At 56.0% G+C, this 24,838-nt stretch overlaps 2 protein-coding genes across 5 annotated transcripts; one reads left to right on the top strand and one right to left on the bottom strand.

Moving 5' to 3' along the window:
- Positions 1-1,618: 1,618 nt before the first annotated feature.
- Positions 1,619-13,737, bottom strand: PRKCSH (PRKCSH beta subunit of glucosidase II). 4 transcript variants are annotated; one of them, XM_010593325.3, is made up of 18 exons: positions 13,628-13,737; positions 13,374-13,426; positions 13,110-13,273; positions 12,780-12,896; positions 12,184-12,279; positions 12,031-12,088; positions 11,053-11,170; positions 9,484-9,613; positions 6,309-6,393; positions 5,225-5,303; positions 4,328-4,414; positions 3,854-4,039; positions 3,686-3,782; positions 3,064-3,133; positions 2,752-2,841; positions 2,443-2,517; positions 2,256-2,355; positions 1,619-2,180 (listed from the first exon to the last, which is right to left on the bottom strand). In XM_010593325.3, exons 1-18 carry the CDS (start codon positions 13,694-13,696, stop codon positions 2,034-2,036), a joined length of 1,821 nt encoding a protein of 606 aa, XP_010591627.1. In that variant the 5' UTR covers positions 13,697-13,737; the 3' UTR covers positions 1,619-2,033. The 4 variants fall into 4 exon arrangements, with proteins under 4 accessions (XP_010591627.1, XP_010591628.1, XP_010591631.1 ...); XM_010593326.2 differs by having other exon boundaries at positions 13,110-13,229; positions 13,628-13,684; XM_010593329.3 differs by lacking the exon at positions 13,374-13,426 and having other exon boundaries at positions 13,110-13,229; positions 13,628-13,727.
- A 48-nt stretch (positions 13,738-13,785) lies between these two features.
- Positions 13,786-24,837, top strand: ODAD3 (outer dynein arm docking complex subunit 3). The gene is made up of 13 exons (XM_003413081.4): positions 13,786-14,523; positions 17,084-17,205; positions 17,292-17,369; positions 19,497-19,664; positions 19,743-19,844; positions 19,944-20,069; positions 20,278-20,400; positions 20,953-21,105; positions 22,078-22,238; positions 22,318-22,474; positions 23,066-23,221; positions 23,675-23,759; positions 23,948-24,837. Exons 1-13 carry the CDS (start codon positions 14,280-14,282, stop codon positions 24,064-24,066), a joined length of 1,794 nt encoding a protein of 597 aa, XP_003413129.1. The 5' UTR covers positions 13,786-14,279; the 3' UTR covers positions 24,067-24,837.
- Position 24,838: the final 1 nt, after the last annotated feature.

Here is a 24,838-nt window from a genome sequence, read left to right as displayed (position 1 = left end):
TCTCTCTCCCCCACCCCTCCCGGTGTTTGTATTAAACGTCTGTGGAGCTTCTGCTGCAAGGAACAAAAAGAAAAAAAAATCAAAAAAGCGACAAAAAAAAAAAAAACCAACAGAAGAGAAAAAAAGCGACAAAAAGGAAAAGAATAAAAAACACACACACACACACACAGAAGAGATTTAAAAAAAAAAAAAGAAAAAAAAAAAAAAGACATAAACTGGCACCAGTTAACTTTCTTGTACTTTTTTGCCGAATTTAGCTTCTTGTAGTTTTAACTTATTGCTATGTTAACTATTTATTATCCTTGTTGCCCTGTAAGGACATTTGTGTATATTTCTGTTACTTCATCCAGTTTGCAAGTTAAAGGAACGACGATGTTCTTTCTTTCTTTCAGTTTTGCCGAGACGTGGTTATGCCTAATTTATTTATAAAAGGGGAAGTGGAATCATTAAAGTAATAATAATTCTTAATAACAGTAAAGGTAGCTGAGCGACACCCAGGGTGTGTGCCCTGTGGCCGTCCCCGCGGCCAGCGACGTCAGGGTCTCAATGGGATAATTTTTGCTCTTGTCTTGAGAATTTTTTCAGTCCTATTTAGCTGGTGAAGACCCTAGCTTGTTCTTGATACATGAACCTATTTATTCTTGTGGTTTTGAGTCCTCCCACCCTCCTCCCTCCAGCAGGGCAGGCACCCCCAGGGGGTCCCCCCTCTCCCCTGCTGTTTCTTGGGGCTTTCCCCTTCCGCCCTCCGCGCCAACACGTGTGCCCACGTGGGAAGCGTGCCCGAGGCACTTGTGAGCAATAAGGGCTGGGTTTGTCCTCTACCCTGGGAGGGGGCTAGGCTTTGGAGAGGGGGCACCTCCCCGCCCCCTATCGAGGCCTAGGCCCCTGCCATCCCCAAGACTGGGAGGGGACGGCTTTTTCTAAAACACAGAACTCAGCCCAGCCAGGCCCCCTCCCTGGAGGCCAGCCCCTAACCCCAGCAGCAGGCCAGGCCAGGGCTCCCAGGAAGGTGGCCGGGGCAGGTGGCAGGGCCAGTGGAGAGGGGGCTCAGCCCCTTCAGCCCTCCCTTCATCCTGTTATTTATTTGGAAGGTTTCAAATCACGACAGAGTCCATGTTGGAGGTGATTTAAAAAAACTGTAAAAAAAAAAAAAAAAAAAAGCCAAAAAAAAAAAAAACCCAACAAGAACACTTTGCGTTGCGTTTAGACTATTTATTACCGGGATTACAGGCCTGGCCACGGTAACAGACTTTTACATGGAATTGTTTAATTATTTGTACTTTTCATGCCAGAAAATAAAAGTTCAGAATCTTACAGCCTTGGGTGTCTGCACTGGAGCATGGGGCTGTGTGCTAGGGAGGTGCCGTCGTCACTGGCTGTATGGCCTGAGCAGGCCGCCATCCCTCTCTGGGCCTGGGTCTTGTCTGGAGCACAGGCTCAGGAAGGGTGAGAGGCTGACTGTGACAGAAACCCAGATGGAAGTGCCAAAGCTGGACTTGAACCCCAGTCTGTTTGCCTGAGGCCCCCCCGCCAACTGTGGTGCTGACTTGATGGGACAGGCCTGCAGACATCCCACCCTACCCCTTCTCATGCAAGCAAAGCAAGGCACACAGAGGACTGAGGGTGTCCATGTTTATTGTTTTCAGGTCATAGGTCAAGTTACTCACCCCCACCAGGAGGGGAGGCAGATGCCCCAAGCAGGCGGCAGAGTGAGCCACCAGGAAGGACACAGGGAGGCAGGCTCCACTGGGGCCTGGGGTGTGGCTCAGCCCTGCCCAGCCCCCTGAGAGCTGGGCACAGCCCCACACTGTTCCTGTCCCCACGGGGGAGGAAGGCAGCTGGGGGAGCAGCCTGGGTCCACAGGCTGAGGGTGGGCATGCAGCTCGCTGGGGCTGGGTCATTCATGCCTTGAGGTTCTGGGGCAGGAGAAGGACCAGATGGGCAGGAGGGAGATGGAGGGGACAGTGGTGGAGGGGCCGCTGAGGCTGAGCATTTTCCTAGGCGGAGCGACCTCAGCCCTGGCTTGGGCCTGGCTAGAGCTCATCGTGTTCGCCGTCAGCGGGCGGCTCAGGTGGCGGCTCAGGGCAGGCGGCCGGTGTCATCAGCTCCATTAGGTACTCGCAGCGGCTGGGCTCTGTTGTGCTGGTCACCACTGTCTCCTTCCCACACAGGAGCCGCACCTGGGGCAGGGCAGGAAAGGGGCTGCTCGGGTGGGCCCGGCAGGGCCTGGGCGCCCCCACCCGTCAAGCACTCACAGTCGTGGAACGATTGGGGCCCTGCCAGCAGCCTGTGCCCTGCTCATACTTCATGGCGCTGAACTTGTCGTGGTCGGGGCCGGCCCACGCGCCCCACGTGCTGCAGAGAGGGATATGCTGAGGGCCCACTGAGTGGGGCGGCGGGGGGAAGGAGGGAGGGAAGGAGGCCCAGCCCAGGACCACTCACCCAAGGTTGGTAGGGGAGCCTCCCTGTTTGGGTTTCTGCGAGACAAGCTTGAAGGGGCAGAGCCGGTAGATATACCTGTCACAGGACAGGGCTGGTAGGCACGGAGACACAGGGACAACAACCTCCTCACTACCAGCCTTTCCCCGAACTCAGACCTACACTGGCCTCAACAGCCCCGCACATAGGGGGTTCACAGGCACCTCCAAGTTCACTCCAACGCAGAGCCCCGGCCCTACTCCCCTCCGCCTTAGAGGAAGGCAGCCCCACCTAGGCCCCCGCTTCTCCCATGGGTAGGGCCCCAGCACGCACTCATTGGTAGTGAGCTCGTAGCACTGGCTGTAGAGGTAGGCAAACTCCCCACTGGGGCCAAAGTCAAAGGAAATCTCCTGCTCCAGGTTCCTGGAAGGGCAGGCCAGGGCGGGGTGAGGGGCAGCCGTGAACACAGAGCATAGCCCAGGGCTTCAGCGAGCAGTCCTGCAGCCTGGGCTCTCGCCCGGGGACCCTTCCACAGGAGCCGCCACCCGCCTCCTCCTGTTACCTCGGTGACACCCAATTACCACCTCCTCTAGGGAGCCTGGCAGCACGGCTATGGGGCGGGGGGGGACTCGGGATCCCCAGTACCTGATGGACTCTTCCATGTCCCTCAAGGACCGCTCGGCTTCCTCAAACTTGTTGCGGGCCTCCTGGGCAGCTGGGGAAAGGGCATGGAGGTCAAAGGTGCTGCTACAGGGATAGGAGTCACAGGTATACAGCCTCCTCCCCAGGCCTGCTCTGGCAGGACTGGGCCCCAGGGGGCCCTATGGGCCCTCACCAGCCTGGGGCCCGGCCCACCCAACCCTGACGCCCAGGCAGCAGGAGACTGGGTTCTGCAGGGAGCGAGGCCAGGGCTCCAGTTGACTCCTTGCCTGCCAGGGGTGGCACAAACGAGCTGTAGGCCGTGGCGAGGCAGGAGGGTCCCTGGGCTGCTTGGTGAGGCAGGCCCCTCCCTGGCCCCAGACACCCCGTCCAGGGCTCCCCCAGCCACTACACTTGCTCTGCCACCCAGGCCTGTGGCAGGCATGGGTGGGACCCGAGTCTTAGACCCCAGCAGGAGGAGGCAGGTAAGGGGGGGCTAAGTTGAGATTCTTCTCCCCAGTGGCAGAGTAGCAGCTGCTGGATCAGGAGAGAGCCATGCCATGGCAGGAACTGCCCGGCCCATCCCCACTGCTGGGGACAGCAGGGCCCCCGTGGGCCCAGGCCTCACCATCGATGAAGGCCTGCGTCTGTTCATCGTAGGGTGGCATTTTGTCCTCCTCGGTGGCGCTAGCAGGCGGGGGAGGCACCAGTGGGGGCAGGGCCTCCTGGGGAAGGGGGAGAGTCAGCAAGTAACCCCTCCCCACCAACCCTGCCAGCCCCCATTCCCCCGACACACCTTGGGCTGCTCTCCCTGTGCCTCAGGCTCTTCTTCCTCTTCTTCTTCCTCCTCCTCCTCCTCCTCAGCCTCTTCCTCAGCCTCTTCCTCTTCCTCCTCCAAGGGTGCTGAGGGCACAGGTGGCGGCTGTTCCTCCTTGGGCTCTGTCACGTCAGTAGGAAGTGCTGGCTGATCGGTGGGCAACACCTGGTGGGCAGGTGGGGGGGGGTGGATGCCACAGACTTGGGAGTCCACCCTCCACCCCAATCCTCTGGGTCTCAGGTCCACGCACATACCATTGCCCAAGGGGAAGCCTGTTTCCACCCCTCCTGAGGGGCCTGGAGGGAGGGACAGGTAGGGGTGGAGGGCCTCCATGGAGGGTGCACTGGTAGCCCAGCTGGCCAGGGTGACCCTGTGCCAGGACTGGAGGTGGTGCCTTTGTGGGGCGATGAGAATGGACAGGGGCAGGACCACATCTGCCCCTCCCCCACTGACCTCGGACCGGTACTTGTCCCTGACGGCAGCCCAGACACGGTCATAAAAGGCAGTGACGTCTGTCTGCGAGTCCCCCCCGAGGAGGGCCTGTGTTGATGAGGGTGGTGTCAGGATCGGGGCCTGCATGTCCCCTCCCTTCTGCTCCAGGCGCCATGCGGGGGGGGGTCCTCAGGCTGCGGTGCCAGGCACGGGCGTGCTGGCTGGCCCAGGGCAGAGGCCCAGCTCCCAGCCCCAGGCTGTCCGGCTGGGCCCTGAGCCCTCCTGACCAGGCCTGAGCCAGGCTGGGCTGAGGGTGCTGTGGCCAGAAGGGGACAGCACAGGAGAGGACAAGAGGGCCAGAGAGCCAGCCACCAGAGAGACAGACAGAGACTTCCAGAGAGAGCCAGAGAGGGAAGCAGGGGAGGAAAAGAACCAGAGAGTGCCAGACCCTCTGAGGGAGAGGCTGAGACGGGACAGGGAGGGACCCAGCACTTGGCAGGGGCAGACAGAGGGATGGATGGCCACAACACGGAACCGATGAGCAGTCCAGACTGGTGAGTGGAGAGGGGAAGACAGAAAGCTGCAAGCCCTTTCGTGAGAAGGGTGAGGGGTGCACATACTCGGGGAATCAAGTGGGGACGTGTGGGGTGGGGGCAGGCATGGAGAACCTGGCTCTTTAACCCTGTGACACCTGCCATGACCGCCCCCCATCCCTCCCACAGGCCTGGTAGAAGCTGCCCTTGGTGGCTGCCATCCTGGCTCACTCAGGCATGGCCAGGCCATGTCAGCCACAGCTGGGTACCTAAGCAGCCCCTGGCCTGAGCAGCCCATGGCCAGCCTGCCCTCACCCCATGCACTGAGGTCACCCTGGAGACAACCGCCTCTAGAAGTCCAGGCCAAGGGGCAGGGTGGGGGTACCTGGGCTTCCCCTTCTGATAGTGCCCCGTCCCCATCCATGTCCAGCTCCGGGTGGGTCTGCAGCTCGGCCACCGAGACCCTGAAGGGGAAGGAGGGGGATACAGCCAGGGAAAGAAGTGAGGCCCCACTGGCTCCCAGCCAGGTAGCCAGCAGGCCATGGGCACCACATGATCTGCCCACTCTTCCCGCCAGGGCCCCTCCCCAGGACTTGTTTCAGGACCTTGAGGTGGTGGTAGGGGAGGGGCACAGGAAGTAGGCAGAAGATGAGGTCTGGGGCTGGGGGTCCCACTCTGGCCTCCAGCCCCAGAAGTACCAGGTCTCCACCACCCAGTTTCCTGCCTCCTACCCCTTACTCCACAACCTTAAAGGGGCTCAAAGAAAAGGGCCGGATTAGAAGATGGCTCCCTCATTCCCCCAGACTCATATCCTGACCCACCCAGGCTCCACCTCCTTCCACCCTCAGAACCCAATACATCAAAGCTGCCGTTCTCCCTTGTGCCTCCTCTAGCCAAGCCCCCACTAACCACGCTGGCCAGTGACCCAGGTGCCAATCCTGCTCCCCCAATCCCATCGCCAGCCGGGGAACGGCCCACCCTGCCCATTCTGCCCCCTTGGTCCCCCTGAAGACCACCTGCTCTTCCCACCCCACACTTCCTGCCTGCCTGATGAGCCTCGTTCTGGGTTCCCTGAGTACTCTCTCACCCCCATCAGTGCACCCCCAACTAAGCCATTTGACTGAGGTCACTGGGCCAGTTCAGAGGCACAGCTGGGATTCAAAGTCAGGTCTGGCTTCCACCAAAGTGGTCAGGCCACAGAGCAGGCTGGGGAAAAGTAAGATGACCCCGCTGTCATGTTCTGGGCCTGAGGCTCCATGCTCAGTTCATCCAGCACCCTGGGAGGAGGTAAAGCGTCTCCCTTACCTCCTCAGGTGAGTACTCAGAGGCTCACTCAAAGGCCTTGAGACCGGCAGGGCCCCCAGTGAGGAGGGGGAGCTGGTGGGTGAGCCAGGGAGGGCTCTGGCTGGCCGCTAAAGGCAGGGGTGGAGGATAGGGCCCAGGGCAAGGTGGCAGGTGGGCACACTCACATCCCATCCATGTCATCATCCAGCTCCTGGAAGGCATTGGCCGCCAGCTCCTGCTCCTGCTGGGCCTTGGAGGCAGCCTGCTGCTCTGTGGAGGGGGCCAGCCCATCAGACTTCTTACCCGCCAGCTCCCAGTACCCCAATATCCCACAGGACCACTCACCCCTGAGTACCCACTGTGTGCCCCACCCGACACAGCACAGACAAGAGGGACAAGGATTCCTGCCCTCTGGAGGGAGTAGGGGAAGACAGGCAAGAAAGTAGCAGGGGACAAGGCCAGGGGACCACTAAAGCAGGAAGCAGGGGTGGGGTGCTGGGGTCAGGAGGGCCAGGTGACACGGCTTCTGGGAAGAGCCACGTGGGGATCAGAAAAGCCGTGGGGGAGGAGCAGGTGTGCACAGGCCACTTGAGGACCAGCGGGGAACCTGCTATGGCCAGAGCTGAGCAAGCAAGGAGGAAGGCTTCCAGGAAGTGGGATCCACACAGAGTTCTGAGCAGAGGAACAGGCCCTGAGTCAGGCTGCTGTGGGGAACTGACTAGGGGGTGAGAGTGGGAGCCAGGAGGCCAGGGCAGGGCACAGATGGGGGCTGGCCAGGGTGGGGACCGAAGAGGCAGAAGGAATGGCCAGATGCTGGGTAGACTCTGAAGTGGTGCTGATGGGGTTTGCTAAAAGGTCAGGTAAGGGTTGAGAGAGAGAGGGCGGGAGTCCCCAGGGCTTTTGGTTTGAGCAGTGGAAAGACGAAGAGCAGCCTTGACTGGAGCCAGCAGGAAGGGCAGCTCTGGGGGCAACACATTGGTGAGGCCAAACTGTCATCTGCACGGGCTGATGAGATCAGGCGAGAAGAGGCCCAAGGACCTGGCCCAGGCTCGCTCCCCAAGAAGTCAGATGAGGAGGGAGCAGTGAGGGCAGTTAGGGGGGACATGAGGAGACCAGGTAAGGGTCACTATGTAGGCCCCTGGGGGATAGCATCTCAGAAGGGAGGGGCCCGCCCGCTGGCTGCCGAGAGCTCCCAGAAGAGTCTAGTGGGTGCAGGATTGGGCCACACTCACTGGAGATGCCCTGCTGAAATGGTCTCCCTCTGCTCCCTCATTCCCACCTAACAAGGGGAGGGGGGAGAAGGCTGCAATTATTAAGCTCCTACTATTTACCAGTCCTCAGCTCAGCCCACATGCTATAACAACCCCAGCATTTCCTGAGCCCTGACAGAGCTATGGGTCATCCGTGAGATCCCACAATGCCCCAACAGACCCAACTGACCACTGTCCTCTCACAGATGCAGGGACTAAGGCGGCTTGGCAGGAGGAGGGACTTGTCTGTGGTCACGCAGTCAGTGAGAGGCACAGTCAGAGCCAAAATCAGGCCATCTGCCTCAGAGCCCATGCTTGTCCTGCCATCCTTTGGGAATCTGGGTTAAGACATGGTGCCCTGCGCTCTGACTCAGCAACTACAAGCTAAGAATGCATCTAACGGAAAACCCAACATAAGATTATCAAGACGTGTGAAAAAGGATGCTTGTGGCCGTGCAAAACGATGACAATAGGAGCAGTCAAAGAAAAGATGTGTGAATTCAATTTCTATAATATGGCCTGGCCAAAAGGCACCAAGGACCTAGGACCAAAGACAAATGGTAAAAGTGAAGAAGACATTTGCAACTTAAGCAACAAAGGCTAACCCCCTAATGTATCACAGACCCTTATGAACAAAGAAGAACACCAACGACCTGATGGAAAAACTGATAATTGGATGAAACAGATTCTGCTAGAGCCAGATAACGGAATACTACACAGCTGTTAAAAGGAGGGAGCGCACCCATGTCACCCGCCTCCCTCCCCCCTCACTAGAACGGCTACGATCAAAATTACAGGGAATAAGAAGTCTTTGCACCTGGCCCCATCTGGCTCTCCTCCTTCCTTTGCAGGCAGGGCCTTTGTCCATCTTGATCAGTGCTGTACTGCTGGCACCTGGTGTGTCCTGCTACATAGCAGGTGCTCAGCAAATGCTTGTTGGATGAATTACTGGTTTCAAGACATCAGGGAGAGCCAGCTGGCAGAGGGAGGGGAGAAAGAACACAACAGATGCCCAGAAAGATGGGGAAGGTCAACCATGTGGCCTCAGAGAGGGGGCGGTCCCGGTTCCTGCAGGCCACCCAGTTCTTTGTGACCAGCACTGTGAGTAACTAACATGTCTCCAAATCCTTCCAGTAATACCTTGTCTTTTAACTAGTTTGGAGGGGGTTTCCACCCTGCCCCACCTTTCTATCCTACTTCCAGAGTTGTGTCCCCCCAGGGAGCAGACTAAGCACCCAAAGACTGAAAATGCGGGCCAAGGCTTCAGACTTCCAGTAATGGTAGCGCAACCTGCCAACACCAAGAAATACTAGACAAAGCATAAAAAAGTCAGCCTCTTTTTGAGCCCACTCAGCGGCGCCACTGAAAGACACTGGCGATTTTCTTTCCTAAAGATCAGAGCCAAGAAAACCCGTTGGAGTGGCTCTACTCTGTGACACATGGGGTCTCCAAAGTCACTACCAACAACAAAACAAAATCAACAACAAAACAGCCAGCCCCTTAAAATCAACTAGGATCTGACAAGACAGTATGAACTGCCCGGGCAAGGCAGGAACCCAGGAAGCCGCATCTACCCTAAGAAACTTCGCCAGTCCTGGAAATTTTCGGTGTCTGTTTCGGTTAAGACTTCAGTGGGCAACGGATATGGAAATCAAAATCCAAGGTGGGAGACTAATAGGAGACCCCCACCAACAACTTAGCTGTGGCCCAGGGGGTGTCCTCTCCGGGCTAGGCTGGACCAGAAATAACCCAGCCTGTGCAGAGATCTCAGCTCATACAAGGCCTGTGAGGTCTGGGGAACTTCAAGCCTTGGATTTGGATTAAGAGGGGCCCCCAAATGGTAGTGTTCCCAGGCACCTGGCAGAAAGAAAACCAAATCCTCTTTGGAGAAAGAACCCTGATTCTAGGCCACAAGTTACCACTATAATTAATTTTCAAATACGATGACCAATATGTAGTCAAAGATAACTAGGCATAGAAAGAAATAAGATACCATGATCAAAATCCAGTTGGAAAAACAAACAACACATAAGGAGCAAGAATCTCCCGGGCCCAGGCCCCCTCCTATCCAGAAGTGAAGGGTGAGTACTCTGGCCGCCCCATGACATACCTTCCCACAGCTTCCGGTGCTGTTCTTTGGCCTCCTTCTCTGGCTTCTCAGCCTCCTCCTTCACCGTCCGCAATGTCTCCACCTGGTCCTCCAGGGACTTCTTTCCTTCCTGTAGCTCGATGAGCTTTTTCTGGGTGGGAAGAATGCAAGAGCCCAGCTGTTCTTCTGCTCTGCCTCCTCTTCATCCTTACCACCTCCATGCCTCCATTCCACAGGACAGCCACGGGCATCTTTCCAAAACACACACGTCACCAGATCTGGCCCCTTGCTATGGTTCCCATAGTGCTCTGGAGAGAACCTCAAATACCTGGATGCAGCCCGCAAGGCCTTAACCACCTCTCCAGCCCCATCTGCCCCATCCTAATCTCAGGCTAGGCTCCAACTGTCCTGAACAACATTCAGACTCCCAAACACTCTTTTGCCTCTATTTCTTTATACATGCTGTTCCGTCTGCCTGGCTAACTCCAAACTACCCTCAGACTTCAGCTTAGATAAAAGTCTCCTCCTCCAGAAAGTCTTCTTTACCACCTACTTCCAAGACAGGACCCAAGGCAGGAGGGGTAGGGAGTGGAGGGCAAGAGCCTCCTTTACACCTCTTATCCCAGAGCTTCCCTCTTCTCAGCAGCCCTGGATGTCCCTTTCTTTCTGTCCCTCCCACTAGACAATGCACCCCTGACACAGATCAGGTCTGGTCCCAGCCTCCTGTCCCATGCATGACACATTCTTGGCCTCTGTGTATATTTTCACCAAGAAGGAATGGGTACACTGGGAAGGCTCCAGCCTAAGGATGGGGCCCCCAAGCTACCAGGGTTTTAGTCCAGGTCACTCAGGTGAGTCTAAGCCCCCATGAGATTGGTTTCCTCCCAAGATCTTGGCCAACACCTCTGCCTGGCTTCCTGCCAGGGTCCTCCTGCCTTCCCAGGAGGGCTGAGGTCATTTGGAGATGGCCTCCCAACATGGCTCCCCACTCCTTCCTGAACTTGGGAAGGGCTTTGGGGTGGGAGAGAGAGATCTGGAGTCTTTCCTGGTGGAAAGAGAGCTAGAGCTCTTGCTCAGTGGGTCAGGCACAAGCCCAGGAGCAATAGTGAGGACTCTGACCCATCAAACAGACAAGCAGGTGGAGGGCAAGGTAGGGCGAAACACACCTGGGGATACAACCTCCTCTGGCCCCCCTCAAGTACCCACCCTATTGAGCTCAACATCACCTTGTTGAGTCCTCCCCCAGAACTGGGCAGCCCCACCTTACAGACAGGACAGCAGGGTGCAAACATGAATTCCGAGTATCCCTAGGAGGTGGCAGGGCTCCTCCAAGCCCAGTTCAGTCTGATGCCTAAGGCTCTGCTCTCAACATCTGTGCTGACTACTCCCGTTTGATAACTGCATGACGAATCACTAAACCCCCAATGGACAAATCAGCAAACCAAGGCAATGACAAGCAGTAACTTGCCCCAGGACACCACTAGTCAGCTGCAGGTGTAAACTCCACCTGGTTCTGCCTGCCTGGCCAGCCCACACCTGCAGGCCAAGGGGCCCAGTCCTGCTGTGGGCAGTCCCGGGGGGGGCCCTTACCTGTTTCTCCTCCCGGGCCTTCTTCCAGTCCTCAATGAGGATCTTCTTCAGGCGGAACCCCTCGCGGGTGACCTCAGCCATCTGCTGCAGAGTCTCCCTCTCCTTACGGCCCTTCTCTCTGGGGGTGTGGGGGGGGGACACACACAGGCCACCACTAGGGGGCACTCAGGGCCCACCGGGCCTGCCTCTTCCAAAAGGGCTCCGTCCACCTGCCCCACAACACTCAGAAGGGCTGAGAGAGAGAGCAAACCATCCCCAGGCTCTCTAAGTCTCAGTACCCTTCATCCCTGTCCTTGGTGAAGAGGAGCAGTGGGCAGGCTCCGTCCACCCTTGGGGTCAGGAGATGGACTAGAGAGTGCTGGGAGGTGAGGCCAGAAGGTAGGGCTCCCCAGAGAGAAAGGAGAAGTCAGATTCCCAAACAAAAAGGCTTTGTGCCCAGCAAGTGTGTTGTGTTCAATCCACTCTCTACTCAGAAGATCTGGACTCTGATAAGTGTTTATAAGTACTGGGACTTTCAGTTTCTTTGACAAATAATTCAGCCCCACCATCAACTGACAGAAGTAGAGGGCAACTGTCCCCTCAGATGCCACAATCTTCACCACTCCCCCCTGCCTCCACTTAGCCCACAGTTCAGATTACCTGCTTGCGGGTATTTACATTCTCAGGCTCTGCTGCAGAGCGTGGCAATTAAAAGTGCCGATTCTAAAGGAGACTGACCCAGGTTTGAGTCCCGGCTTTGCTAGCTCCCAGCTACATAACCCTGTGGAATCCATTTTCCTTTCTGAATTTCAGTGCCCTCATCTGTTGAGCAGGAAAAGGATTGCACCTGCTCCCAGGCCAGAGGGAAAACTGGTGATGTCAGGCTCACAAGGCGCCTGGCACAGAGTAAGCACGGGACACCCAAAAGCAGGAGAGGGGGTCTGATTCGCTGGTGGGGGGGTGCAGGGAGAAGGGCAAGGTGGGGGGTCACCCACGTACTTGCAGCTGTTCTCGCAGACGATGCCACTGTTATACTCGTCTGTCCCATCACAGCAGTCTGAAGGCAGAGGCAGGCTGCTGTCAGATGTGGCAGCGCCTCCTTCCTTGCTGCATGCCCTGTCTCTTCCCCAGCCCCGGGACACCCTCACTCACCACAAATTCCATCGTTGACCCGGCTGGAGGGGATGTACAAGGGCTTGTAGCCAGTATTGGAGCAGTGGAAGCTGCCATTCGGACAGGCAGCTGTGCCTGTGAGGAAGTGGGGGAGTTTGTTGAGTCAGCTCAGGCCAGGCAGGCCCATCCCTCTGCATATAGAACCTTCACCCCACAGGGACACAGAGTCCAAGAAACACGGGAAGGACAAAGCTGCACACTCAGGGCCTGCGGCTCCCCCTGCCTCTCCTCACCGAGGTCCTTCAAAACAGGGCACTGCCGCCCTCACCTCTGGTCTCTGACTGCCCTTCTGCCTCACCATCTCTCCCAACTCTAGGTGTTTGCACGTGCTGGCCCCTTTGTCTGCAGCACCCACCAGGATTCCTCCAAGAAGGCTTTCCTGACCCCTGGCTGGATGGGGGCCTGTGGCTCCCTCTCCATAACACTGGCCGCACATTTCTGGGCCTGCTTTCCCCTCCCACTCAACAGGGAGGCACTTAAGACAGGGATGGGTCTGTCTTGGTCGCTGTATAGAGCCTGGCACTCAGCAGGTGCTGGAAAAAAATGCATGATGAATGAATGGAGAAACAGCTCACCTGGCTCGTCTGACCCATCCTTGCAGTCACAGTAATCGTCGTTGACCTGATCGAAAGGGATGGTGGCCGAGCCGTCTAGGCAAGTGAAAGGCTTGGACTCATCGTAGAAGTGGTGGTCTTGGGGAAGAGGCAAAGGGGCTCACTCCAGGGCAGGAAGAGGCTGCCTTAACAATACTACCTCCGCCCCCCACCCACCAGCTCAGCACTATCACCTTCCCTACCCAGAGGCTGAGAAGTGAGGGAAAAGGCCTATCGCCGGAGCCAAAGGTGGCCCCTCCCAAGCCCTACCCCCACCTCCAGCCTGGCAGGTCAGTGAACAGGGGCACTCACTGGAGAGGGAGACGCCTCGGGGCCGCTTGACCTCCACTGCAGAGCAGAAGGGGAGCAGTAGCAGCAGCAGCGACGGCAGCAGCAACATCTCCCTGGAGGTTCCGAGGCCGGAAACGGATTCTACAGAAGGAAGAAGGCTGCGGGGAGATGCACTTTCCCCCACGCTGCGGCAAGAAAACGACTACCAGTTAGTCGGAAAGGACCCAGTTCCAGCCAAAAAAAGGCGCCCCTTCCTCCTGCCAATTAGATTCCTCGATTGCTTACGAGTAGCGGGGGCTCTTTTTCCTTCCGATAAGCGTGGGGGAGTCTTTCCAAACCTGGCCAGGGAAGGCGAGTGTCACTTTGCTCAAATCAATGGTGGGACTCTCAAAACCTCCGTTCCCCGTGGAGGGGAGAGGGTTATTCAATTCCCGCCAATAGGCCTAAGAGGTTAATAGCCTACCCCGCAACACACACTCCCTCCGGCAGCCCCCTATAGGAAACTGGGGTGCCCTCCCGCCCGCTAGCTTGTCACTTACACGAGGCTGAGGCCAAAGGTCAATACCCACTGCTCCCCTCTTGCCCAGGAGCCACAGTTCCTGCTGCATAAAGAAAAAGCCTAGAATGCGTCATTTCCGGTCCCCTGCAGTGCGCCCAGAGCGGCTGCTCTGGACCGCCATGTTGGGAGTGGCATGAGCGGGGGCACTCGACTCAAGACGGCCATCTTGGGTAGGACTATGAAGCCTTAGAAAGATAGCGCTGAAGGCTCGCGCTTAATGGCGGCGCCAGGTGCCTCCATTTTGGGAGTGGCTGCTTCTGCAGCCGGAAAAGAACGTTTCCGCAAGATGCCCGCGAAGCCCAGCAGGCGAAGTAAAATGAACACGTGACTCCAAAATACCCTTCCCCCCTCCCTCGTGGCAGAACCGCTCTGCCCCGCCCCCTGTTGGGACCGCCCCCTACGCCCCGCAGCAGCCAATGAGAGCGGCGGCGAGGAACGCGGGCGGTTTCCTTGGGAGCTCTCCGGAAGAAGGAGGGGAAGGCGGTTACCTAGCAACTGGGATATGCTGAGAGGCCCTGCCAAGCTCTCGGAAAGTGCATTCCCACAGCCCGAGGAACGCGAACTGGATCCTGGATTGGAGGGACTTCTAGTCACCCCCCTAGCCCCTAGGGACTTGCGACCCCACCCTAATCATGACATCTCCTCTGTGCAGGGCGGCTTCCGCCAACGTTCTGACTGCTCAGGACCAAGTTTCGACGCCCTCCTCCAAGGTCAAAGGCAGTCAGCCTCAGGCCAAGACTGGCCACCCCCGAGGCAAGGGTGCGGCCCAGGCCTGGTACCCAGTCCATTCCAAATCTGGACATCTCCACCCCGGCGGGGCGAAGCCCGCAGTGCACACACGGGTGGCTGAGTTACAAAGGAAGATACAACTGTTAGGTAAGATGGCTGTAGAGGGCAGAGAAGGGCCAGGGGTCAACAGTGGCCGTCCAGTCCTCCGACCAGGCATGGTGTAACCAGTGCGTTTGGACCAGATGGCCTGTTGCTAGAGGCAAAAATTCATACACGCTCACAGTTTTCCTCTTTTTTAAAGCTTCTCCTGGGCTCAGAACGGAATGGAGTGTATTTCACACTTTTGTGTAATTTCAACTCTTCTGTCATGCATGGAGAGGGCAGTGGTGGTTCAGTGATAGAATTCTCACCTTTCCTGCAGGAAACTTGGGCTTGCAGCCATCACCTATCTGTCACTAAAAATTGCACGTTGTTGTAATGCTGAACAGGTTTCAGTGGAGCTTCCATGCTAAGACAGACTAGGGAGAAAGGCCTGGCAATCTATTTCTAAAAAATCTACCAGTGATCTGGAAGGCATTATGCTAGGTGAAATTCGTCAGTTGCAAAAGGACAAATATTGTATGAGACCAGTATTATAAGAACTCAAAAAATAGTTTAAAGAGAGAAGAAAATATTCTTTGATGATTATGAGAGTTGAGGGAGGGAGGCTTTTCACTAATCACATGGTAGATAAGAACCATTTTAGGTGAAGAGAAAGACAACACACAATACAGGAGAGGTCAGCACAACTGGACTAAACCAAAAGCAAAGAAGTTTCCTGAATAAACTGAACACTTTGAAGGCCAGCGTAGCAGGGGCAGCGGTTTGGGGACCATGGTTTCAGGGGACATCTAAGTCAATTGGCATAATAAAATCTATTAAGAAAACATTTTGCATCCTACTTTGGAGATTGGCATCTGGAGTCTTAAACGCTAGCAAGCTGCCATCTAAGATGCATCAATTGGTCTCAACCCACCTGGAGCAAAGGAGAATGAAGAACATCAAAGACACAAGGTGATTACGAGCCCAAGAGACAGAAAGGGCCACATAAACCAGAGACTACATCAGTCTGAGACCAGAAGAACTAGGTACTGCCTGGCTACAACCAATGACTGCCCTGACAGGGAACACAACACAGAACCCCTGAGGGAGCAGGAGAGCAGTGGGATGCAGACCCTAAATTCTTGTAAAAAGACCAGACTTAACGGTCTGACTGAGACTAGAAGGACCCCAGAGGTCATGGTCCCCACACCTCATGTTAGCCCAAGACAGGAACCATTCCCAAGGCTAACTCTTCAGACAGGGATTGGACTGGACTATGGGATAGAAAATGATACTGGTGAAGCGTGAGCTTCTTGGATCAAGTAGACACATGAGACTATGTAGGCAGCTCCTGTGTGGAGAAGAGATGAGAGGGCAGAGGGAGACAGAAGCTGGCTGAATGGACACGAAAATAGTAGAGGGAAGGAGCGCGCTGTCTCAGTAGGGGGAGAGCAGCTAGGAGAGTATATAGCAAGGTGTATATAGGTTTTTGTGTGAGACTGAATTGGTTTGTAAACATTCACTTAAAGCACAATAATAATAAAAAAAAAAAAACCTACCAATGAAAACACTTTGGAGCACAACAATTTGATCCCATTGTGCATGGGTTAGCCGTGAATCAGGTGCCAAGTCGAAGGCAGCTAACAACATCATGTGTGGGGTAGTTAAGAGCATAGATTCCAGAGCAGATTTTCTGAGTTCAAATCTTAGCTCTGTATATGCTAGTTATTTGACCTTGCGGAAATCAGAGTAACTGAATTGCTCTCAGTTTCCCCATGTGTAAAATGGGGGTTGTAACAGTACAACCCCACATTGTTGTTGTTAGGTGCTGCCTAGTCAGTTCCGACTCATAGCAACCTTATATGTAACAGAATGAAATGTTGCTCAGTCCTGCGCCATGCTCAGAATTGTTGCTGTTTGAACTCATTGTTGCATCTACTGTGTCAATCCATCTCCTTGAGGGTCTTCTGCCATAGGCTGTTGAAATGTGTAAAGTGTTTAGAAACAGTGACTGGCATGTAGTGAAGGACTATGTAAGTATCAACCACTGGTTCTCAGTGGACGGGGTGATTTTGCCCCCCAGGGGACCACTGGCAATTTGTGGAGACATTTTTGGTTGTCACATTTGGTGTGGGTAGGGGTAGGATGGTGGTGCTACTAGCATCTGGTGGGTAGAGGCCAGGGATGCATTCTAATCCACAGGAGAGCCCCCCGCTCCACTGCAAAGAGTTATCCAGACCAAAATATCATCATGCCAAGGGTGAGAAATCCTGGTAAAAACCGTCATTGTTATTACTGTTTTTATAATTATTAGGAGGTAGTCTTCCATAGTGATTGAAAGTGTGGGCTCAGGAGTGAGACTGCCTGTAACGTTGGCCAGTTTGATCAGCCTCTCTGAGCCTCAGTTTTCTCATTGATAAAATTGGTATAATAGTGCTTGTTGGCATATGATAATTTGATACCTATAAAACTCTTAGTCCCGAATCACTTGGAGTAACACATGCTCCAAGTGAGGTATTGTTGTAACATTAAGTGGATGATTACAAAAAGGTCTTCCCCCTGGGAAGCTTCCCCTCCCCACTGCAATGATGCTCTGCTTGTGCCTGCTCACCTCATCTGCCCCCAGAGGGCGACAGGAAGGCCTTTTATGAGAGCTCACAGTGGACCATCAAGAAGAACCAGGAGACCATCAACCAGCTCCACGAGGAGATCAAGGCATTGCAACTACAGCTGGTGAACCTGCTCCAGGTGCGAGTGCAGAGACAGGTCGGGGTGAGGCACTGCCTCAGTGGAGGGGGCCTGAATGAGGAATGACCAGGCAACTCTCCCTACAGGGAGATGAGAAAGTGGTCCAGGAAGTGATTCGGGAATGGAAGTCAGAGAAGTCTTACCTGAAGAACAGAACAGGCCAGGTTTGTTCTCCCCCTCTGACCATCCCCCATCTCCAGCCAGGCCCCACCCAACCTCCCACTACATTTCCTGCCTCCAGTCTCACTGTCTCCAGTTCTTTCTCCACGCCAGCCACCATTCATTTATTTACTCAATGAAATCGTTATTACATGCCTGCTATGTGCTTGGCATGGGATCAGGTGTTGGGGACCCCCGGTGAACAAAACCAACTAAGTCCCCACTCCCAAAGAGCTCACATCCTAGTGGGGGAAACACACACACACACAAAGCCCAAAATAACATATATATATATATATATATATATATATATATATATACCTTGTTTCTACATATATATAGAGAGAGAAAATAACGTATATATATATATACGTTATTTTCTCTCTCCCTCTATATAGAAACAAGGTAATTTCCATTAACGGCAAGAAAAACAAAATAAGGTGATGTGATAGACGGATTGGAGGGGCAGGGATTTGCACTTTGGATTGGATGGAGGTCGGCAAAGACTTCTCTCTCTACAAGAGGTTGAGCTGAGAATGGGCCAGCCAGGAAAAGGTCTGGGCAAGTGCACTCCAGGCAGAGGCAACAGCAAGTGCAGTGCAAAGTTCCTGAGGCAGGAACAAGCTTAGAGTGTTGGAGGCACAAGAGGAGGCCAGTGTGGCTGAAGCCAAGTGAGTGAGGGGTGTGGTAGATGAGGTCAGAGAGGTAGGTGGGCCCGGCAATGATGAGGAGTTGGGATTTTATAGTAAGAAACAGAGAAGTGGAAAATGGACCATGAGGGGCAAGAGTGGAGGCCAGGAGGAGGTCACCCAGGCAAAAGATGGTGTTGGCAATAGGATAAAAGTGATGAAAATGGAAAGAAAGAAATATCTACGGGGGGAACATTTGAGATAGAACACAGAGAATTTGCTGACAAATTGGATGTACGTGGGATAGAAAGAGAGAAGTTGAGGATGACTTCAAGGTTTTAGGTTTGAACACCTGGAATGATAGAGCCGCCATGAGCTGAGCTGGGGAAAATGGGAGGACAGGGCTGGGGATGACCAGGAGGTCAATTTGGGGCATGATGATTTTGAGGTACCTGTGGAAAATGTCTGGGGCCCCTGGGTGGCGCAAACAGTTAACAGGCTCGGCTGCTAACCAAAAGGTTGGAGGTTCTAGCTCACCCTGAAGCACCTTGTAATAAAAGTCTGCCAATCCACTTCTGAAAATCAGCCATTGAACACCCTAGGGAGCACAGTTCATTATGACACACATGGAGTTGCCCTAAGTCAAGGCTGACTTGACAGTAACTGGTAACTGGTGGAAATGTAGGCAGAGCATGTATGGATATATGGGCTCGTAGTTCAGGGTGGAGGCTAAATTTGAGTCATCACAGTGTATCAAACCCAAACCTATTTGCCATCAAGTCGATTTCAACTCACACCAACCCTATGGGACAGAGCAGAACTGTTCCAAAGGGTTTCCAAGGCTGTAATCTTTACAGAAGCAGACTGGCACATTTCTCTCATGGAGCTGCTGGTGGGTTGTAACCATCAACCTTTCAGTTAGCAAATGCGCCACCAGGGCTTCTTCATCTCAGTGAATGTTGTTGTTGTTAGGTGCCATCGAGTCGGTTCTGACTCATAGTGACCTTATGCACAACAGAATGAAACACTGCCTGGTCCTGAGCCATCCTAACAATCGTTGTCATGCTTGAGCTCATTGTCGCAGCCACTGTGTCAATCCACCTTGTTGAGGGTCTTCCTCTTTTCCACTGACCCTGTACTCTGCCAAGCATGATGTCCTTCTCCAGGGACTGATCTCAGTGAATAGGAGGGCTTTAAAACCCTGAATCTGATGAGGTCACTAAGGGTGTGACTGTGGACAGAGGAGAGAAGAGCCCCAAGGACTGAGCCTGGGGCCCTGTCTCCAAAGGCAAAGGAGACTGAAAAGGGCCAGTCAGGGCGGTGGGTGGAAAACGTAGGAGGGGGGTCCTGGAAGCCATGAGAGATGAGAACCTGAGGGAGGAAAACGATCAGGTGCTGGGAAGAGGCCAAGGCAGTTGAGGGCCAAGATATGGGAGAAGGAAGGAAGGAAGGAAGGACTAGGTGGGGCTCAGGCCCCTGCTCTCGCTGGCCTCCCTGCAGCAGGCCCTGGAGTTCCTGGATCACCGGCTGAGTGAGAAGGTGAAGCAGCTGAACTCCCTGCGACACGAGGTGGAGATGCGGCAGAAGCGGCTGGACGAGCTCCAGCTGCAGCACAGCCTGCGAGAGCTCGAGATGGCCGAGGCGCAAGATAGCAACACGGAGGTGGCCAAGGTGGAGCCAGCGAGGCAGGCAGGGCGGGGTCTTGGGGAAAGAACGAGGGGGACTCAAACCAGCGGTACTGCCGTGTAGACCATGCGGAACCTGGAGAACCGCCTGGAGAAGGCCCGGATGAAGGCGGAGGAGGCGGAACACATCACCAGTGTGTACCTGCAGCTCAAGGCCTATCTGCAGGTGGGGACTAGGACAGATGGGGGTGGGGGATACAAGCAAGGAGAGCAGGCCTGGACGAGGACAGTCCAGTCACAGGCCTGCCCCACCTCCCACCCTCAGGAGGAGAGCCTTAACTTGGAGAACAGGCTGGATACTATGGAGGCTGAGGTGGTGCGGACGAAGCACGAGCTGGAGGAGCTGCACCTGGTGAACCAGGAGGCGCTCAACGCCCGGAATATCGCCAAGGTGTCCGCCTGCCTGTCCCCCAGGGTCCTATCCAACTGCCTGGGGCTCCCGGCCCCAGAATCCGATCCTCAACTGCGCCCGGGCCCCTCCCATCTATCTCCCAGGATCCTGTGGCCTGGCCCAGCTGGCTAGGGCCTGGGCCCGTGGCTCACGAGCGGAGCCGTGGTAGGTGCCAGCCGGTCCCCCGGCTTCCCTGTCTGCCTCGCAGAACCAGCTGCAATATCTGGAGGAGACGGTGTACCGAGAGCGCAAGGAACGGGAGCGCTACATAACCGAGTGCAAGAAGCGAGCAGAGGAGAGGAAACTGCAGAACGAGCGCATGGAACGCAAGGTGAGCTCACTCAGGTGTGCGACCAGGGCCGGGCCCTCCGCGGCCGGCTGCTGCAGCCAAGGCCAGCCCTACCCAGCCTTGGCCACGCCTCTAGTTGGGTCCGGACAGGAGATATTTCCCGGCCCTGGGTACTTCTGGCCACGCCCCCGCCCTGACTCCACCCCCGCCTCCAGAAGACCCCAGATGCTAGGTCTCCTCTCACATTCTTGACTCTGCTCCTCACTGCATCATTTTGCGTCCAGCCCTCCCTTGCAGGCCCCGTCCCAAGTCTCCTCCACTTGACTTGGCCGCCTGCCCTAAATCTGACTGCTTCTAGCTGGCCCCTGCAGGTCCCGCCCTCACTCTCCACTCATCCGCGTCCCCCCAACCTGTCCCGCCTCCCTGGCCCCTGCCTGGGTGCTCTTATTTGGCCCCCTTCTCCTCACCATGGCTCTCCTGGGCCCCCAGCCCAGTCCCCGCCCTCTCCTTGACCCAGTCCGAATACCCTCGGTGGCCTCTGTGCAAATCCCTTGTCCGGGCGCTGACCCTGGCCCTGATCTCAACCCGGAGCAGACCCAGCGCGAGCACATGCTGCTACAGTCCGACGACACGATCCAGGACAACCTCCGTGCCAAGGAGGAGGAGCTGCTGCGTCGCTGGAGCATGTACCAGATGGAGGTGATCTTCGGCAAGGTCAAGGACGCCACTGGTGTGGCTGACACACACGTGAGTGCTGCCCACAGTCTGCTGTGCCCAAGCCTAGGAAGCCAACATGCTGGGGAGTCCCCACAGGGAGCCTGCATACCTCACTTCCCCTCTCTGCATCTACCCATATTTCTCAGCACACAAACCTTCTGTCTTCTTAAAAGACATCCCCTCCCCCTCCCAGCTACTGCTTCATTTCTCTGCTGCCCTTCACAGCAAAACTCGCAGGAGTTGTCTACACTGGCTACCATGTTCTGTCCTGTTCTCTCTTACGTTGGATCTGCCGTGTCAGATCCTTGAAGACTGTCTTCTGTGTCTCCAGTGCCTGTAGCATGGTCTAGCACACAGTACACAGCTAATATTGCTCATAGACTGTGCAAACAGACCCCCCCCCCTCACCCCCACTCAGGGTGCCGAGCTTTGCAGCCTCTGCAAAATATTCTAAGTCCCTCTCTGGTGCCTGGTTCTGGCTGGCCAACATTCGTGTCTGGCTGGACCCTGGTCTTGCTTCTTCCCTTTGGATGCTCTCCAACCCTCTACCCCTCTGCCACAGCATGGGGTTGGTCCTCAAGGAGCTCTGGGACTCTGGGGTCATCTTGGGGCACCATGACTAGGCCCCTTTCCAGAAGGGGGCCTGGTGAGCAGATCACTCCTGCTGGCTGGTGTGCTACCCTCCCAAGGACTGGGTAAGATTGGCCACCAGAATGTTGCTGAGACATTGGTTTTGAAAGGCAGCTATGCTCACCACTACACTAACACCACTCCACATGCTGATTTTGGGTGACTCCTTAGACAAGAAAAGACCTTGCAAAAATTTGTCTGGGGCTGTACACAGCCCTGAGTCCAACCCACAGTTCCACATAGTCCCCAAGGTTGCTGGGCAGAAGCCCCCAGTTTAGGCCACCCGTCCTGTGTGCCTGGGAGAGAGGAGGAGGGGTGACCCTGTGCCTCCCCAAAGGCCCTGGCTCTGACTGGGGGCTGGGCTGCCCGCAGTCCGTCGTGCGGAGGTTCCTGGCCCAAGGCGATACCTTCACGCAGTTGGAGACCCTCAAGAGGGAGAATGAGGAGACACTAGTGAGGCTGAAGCAAGAGAAACAGGGGCTGCAGCGGGAGCTTGAGCGCCTCAAGTACTCAGGGGAGGCCACGCTGGTGAGGTGAGACCCCGGTGCACAAAGGAGGGCGAGGGCTCTGCGTCGGGGTGCTCCAACGGGGGCCTCATTCACCCCCCGCTAGTGAGCAGAAGCTGCATGCTGAGCTGCAGGGGCGCCTCAAGACCGAGGAGCAGCGGAGCGCTGCGGCACAGGAACAGCTAGTGCGTACCACGCGGGCCATGCAAGTGGCCAAGGCGGGCCTCGAGCACCTGGCCGGCAAGCTGCTGTACATCACCGTGGTAGGCCCCGCCCTATTCCCTGTCCAGGGCATCAGAGGCAGGAGAATCCGAGACTTCAGAATCGCTGCCCCGCCTCAAGCCCACCTCCACGAAAAGTCTCACCCTGCCCTCACCCAAAACCTCAGAGACCCCGCTCAAATCCAAGAGCAGCCCAAGACAGAAGCTCCACTTCATATGTCCCCCGACCCCACCCCCGCCCGGGTCAAGAGATCTCCCGACTCTACTCCTGCGGCTCTTGAATTCAGAGGCTCTGAAACTCTGGTGGCATAGTGGTTAAGAGCTACAGCTGCTAACCAAAAGGTCGGCAGTTCAAATGCACCAGGCAACTCTATGGGGCAGTTCTACTCCGTACTATGTGGTCGCTGTGAGTCGGAATCGACTCGGTGGCAACAGGTTTGGTTTGCGGCTTTTTTTGCCCTCACAGAGCGGCCCTGGACTTCAGAGGCCCCGCCCCACACAGGATAGCACCACCCCTGTGGGTGGCCCCTCACCTCAAGGATTTGTCCCTAAGAGGAAAAGCCCCGCCCCTGCGTCCCATGCGACTCAGCCCGGGCTCCCTCCAGACCCACCCGGCTCTGCCCCTGGCTGCAGGAGGACAGCCGCTTCGCCGGAAAGGAGCTGGATCCCCAAACAGCCAACTACCTGCCAGACCTGCTGGGCGTGGTGGAAGAAAAGCTGCTGAAGCTGCAGACGCAGCTTGAGGCCCTCGACTTGCCGGAGATGCTGCAACACATCGCCGATCGTGAGGTGCCCACGCCGTCAGTGGGCAGGGCTCTGAAGACCCGGGGGTGGGGCGGAGGGGACAGGGGTTGGGTCGGAGAAACCACGGAGCCGGAGGGTCGACCCTTGGGAGACCAGGAAGGAGGCCGAGGAGCCGAGGCTGAGCTTGAGAGACCCGGGCGACGCCAGGGGAGTTGCGAGCAGGTCCAAGGAGACCGGAGAGCGGGGACTAGGCGGCAGGGGGCAGGCGTCAGAGGCCAATACGTGGGGCCTGAGAAACCAAGGGCGGGCCTGAGGGCCGAGGGGGCGGGACTGGGTATTAGGTGCAGGCTGCGAAGGAGAGAAAAAAAACAGGTTGGGCAGTAGTCTCTCTCTGGAATCAGGATATAGCTCAGAATGGGGTGGAGGGGAAGGGAAAAGGGTACTTGCCTGCAGCCCGTGCCCCGCCCACACTCCTCTCCCCCGCCTCCCCCCACCCAGTTCTACGCCAGCTTAGAGGGAAAGCTGCCCCAGTACAACACCCGCATCGATCTGCCCCTTGTCAGCTCCAAGGACAAGTACTTCGGTCAGTGAGGGCAGGAAAAGGGGAGGGGCGGGGGCCCAAGCCGAAGAGCCTGATCTGAAGCCAGATTAACCGCCAAGGCGGAGCAGGGCGGATGGGAGGAATAGAGGAGGTGGAGGCCTGGAGGAGTGGCCGAACATGGAGACCAGGACACTCTTCCCTTCTCCCTTACTCGTTCCCCGCCCCGGCAGACGAGGAGGAGAGTGAGGACGACGACAACCACGTGGCGACTCGTGCGGCGCTCAAGATCCATTCCCAGAAATTCATCGAATCCCGAAGCAAGAAGCGGGGTCGCTCACGGAGGTCCTAGACTCGCCCTTGCATCCACTTGGCACCTCCGATTCCCTTCGGAGCCCCCGACCCCTCTGGGCCCAGCCACGGGCCCCTTCAAGGGCTGAACTGCCTCAGATAGGCTGTGGAGCCAGTCATCAGCACAGGGAAGGAGGGGAAAGGGGCCTGGCCGGACGTTCCCACAGTAAATCTCCCCTAGTAGAGCTGCTGGCCTCTGAATGCGCAATAAAGGTCATGGACCAGCCCCTTGGCTATTTTCTTCTCCTTCACCCAGTACCAGAGTCCCTGGGTGATGCAAATGGTTAATGCGCTCGGCTGAAATGCTGAAACGTTGGAGGTTTGGGCCCACCCAGAGACTCTTCAGAAGAAAAGCCTGGTGATCTACTTCCAAAATAATGCGCCATTGAAAACTCTATGGAGGATGGTTCTACCCTGACACACATGCGGTTGCCATGAGTAGGAGCTGACTGGGCAACTGGTTGGTTGATCCAGTACCAGCTAAGAGAAGTCGGCCCCTCAAAACCGGGTGCCATAGACTCAGCTCTCTCTTGCCTGGGGAGTGAGGAGACTCCCAGCAACTGGTGACACAGACTGAGCCCTCCCTCAAAGATCAGAGATACTTCCATACCTGGAGCAAATCAGCCCTACCCACCTGAGCACAGAGGACCCTCTTGTCTGGGAACACATACTTGCCCCCCACTCAGCGATACATCCTAGCTCCCCTGCATGTAGGGACCCAGAAGAGAACTCCTAAAAAGATATGTATCCTTTCTCCTGAGGACAGGTTGATA

This window comes from Loxodonta africana, chromosome 3 (assembly GCF_030014295.1).
Source record: "Loxodonta africana isolate mLoxAfr1 chromosome 3, mLoxAfr1.hap2, whole genome shotgun sequence".
Classification (NCBI taxonomy): domain Eukaryota; kingdom Metazoa; phylum Chordata; class Mammalia; order Proboscidea; family Elephantidae; genus Loxodonta; species Loxodonta africana.
The sequence above is the reverse complement of the archived record's forward strand: the minus strand, read 5'-3'. Positions and strand labels throughout refer to the sequence as shown.